Source organism: Penaeus monodon, chromosome 23 (genome assembly GCF_015228065.2).
Source record: "Penaeus monodon isolate SGIC_2016 chromosome 23, NSTDA_Pmon_1, whole genome shotgun sequence".
Lineage (NCBI taxonomy): Eukaryota > Metazoa > Arthropoda > Malacostraca > Decapoda > Penaeidae > Penaeus > Penaeus monodon.
Genome location: NC_051408.1, coordinates 39781854 through 39782723, shown reverse-complemented (window position 1 = coordinate 39782723; position 870 = coordinate 39781854). Strand labels below are relative to the sequence as shown.

Genomic DNA, 870 nt, shown 5'->3' with positions numbered 1-870 from the left:
AATAAAGTTGCCTCCTCCTACGAAACCTCCTTGTCCTCCGGAGATGCCGCCTCCAACAGCTCCACCTCCAAAGCTTCCACCGCGGGAAGCATAGCTTCCATCAGCCACAGCTCCACACACCACTCCCAGCAGGACAGCCGCTTTTACCTACAAGATGGTAGGGATATTGTATTCGGGTGCATATCTAAGAATGTGTATAGTTTCACATGGTACTGTATAGTTAAAGAGTGTTAAAATAAATAACAGGAATAGTAACAATAAAGCTACTGTTAAGAGTATCATTCAGTCTCGGTACTACATGTAGTAAATCAAAAAGGAGATAAACTAATTTTACAAGATTTTCTCTCGAAAACGTTGCATTTAAATAAAGTGAAACAACACTTATAGTTACAATGTCTATTGTAACTATATGTACACACAGTAGTTAACGTACCAGAGGACCTGCCATTTTAAGTTTCTTCCTATTGTTCAGTGGGGACAGTAGGAAAAGAATTGTAGCGCTGCATGCTGACTCGAGACTATTTATACTTGGTCGACCACTCCTTCAGCAAGGCCGCGTGAGGTGCCAAGTACCTTGTGTTGGTACCCCACTGACTGGAAAAAGCCATCGTAGGAAGTATCTGTTTAGATGATAGAGTAGGATTTGATATATATAGGACAGAGATAGGGAGAAGGATTCTGGATTTACAGTAGATCTATTGTAGACGTCATATGATCTATCTTTTAGCAAGAGAAAGAGAAATATGGATATACTGAGAGAAAACAACACACAAAACACATACACGCTGCTTTATTAGACGATATTCAAGTCATGAACGCGAAAGTAACCAATGAATTATAGTCTATCAAGATTCACAAAACTACTATTAG

General features: G+C 39.5%; 1 protein-coding gene across 1 annotated transcript in view; it reads right to left on the bottom strand.

Moving 5' to 3' along the window:
- Window positions 1-481, bottom strand: part of LOC119588038 (keratin, type I cytoskeletal 10-like) — an 827-nt gene extending 346 nt beyond the window's left edge. Inside the window, exons 1-2 of the mRNA XM_037936736.1 lie at window positions 434-481; window positions 1-147 (exon numbers count right to left, since the gene is read on the bottom strand). The exon at window positions 1-147 is cut by the window's left edge and continues 346 nt beyond it. Of these exons, the coding sequence (XP_037792664.1) occupies window positions 1-147; window positions 434-448 (162 nt within the window). The 5' untranslated portion in view covers window positions 449-481. The remainder of the gene's footprint in view (window positions 148-433) is intronic.
- Window positions 482-870: the final 389 nt, after the last annotated feature.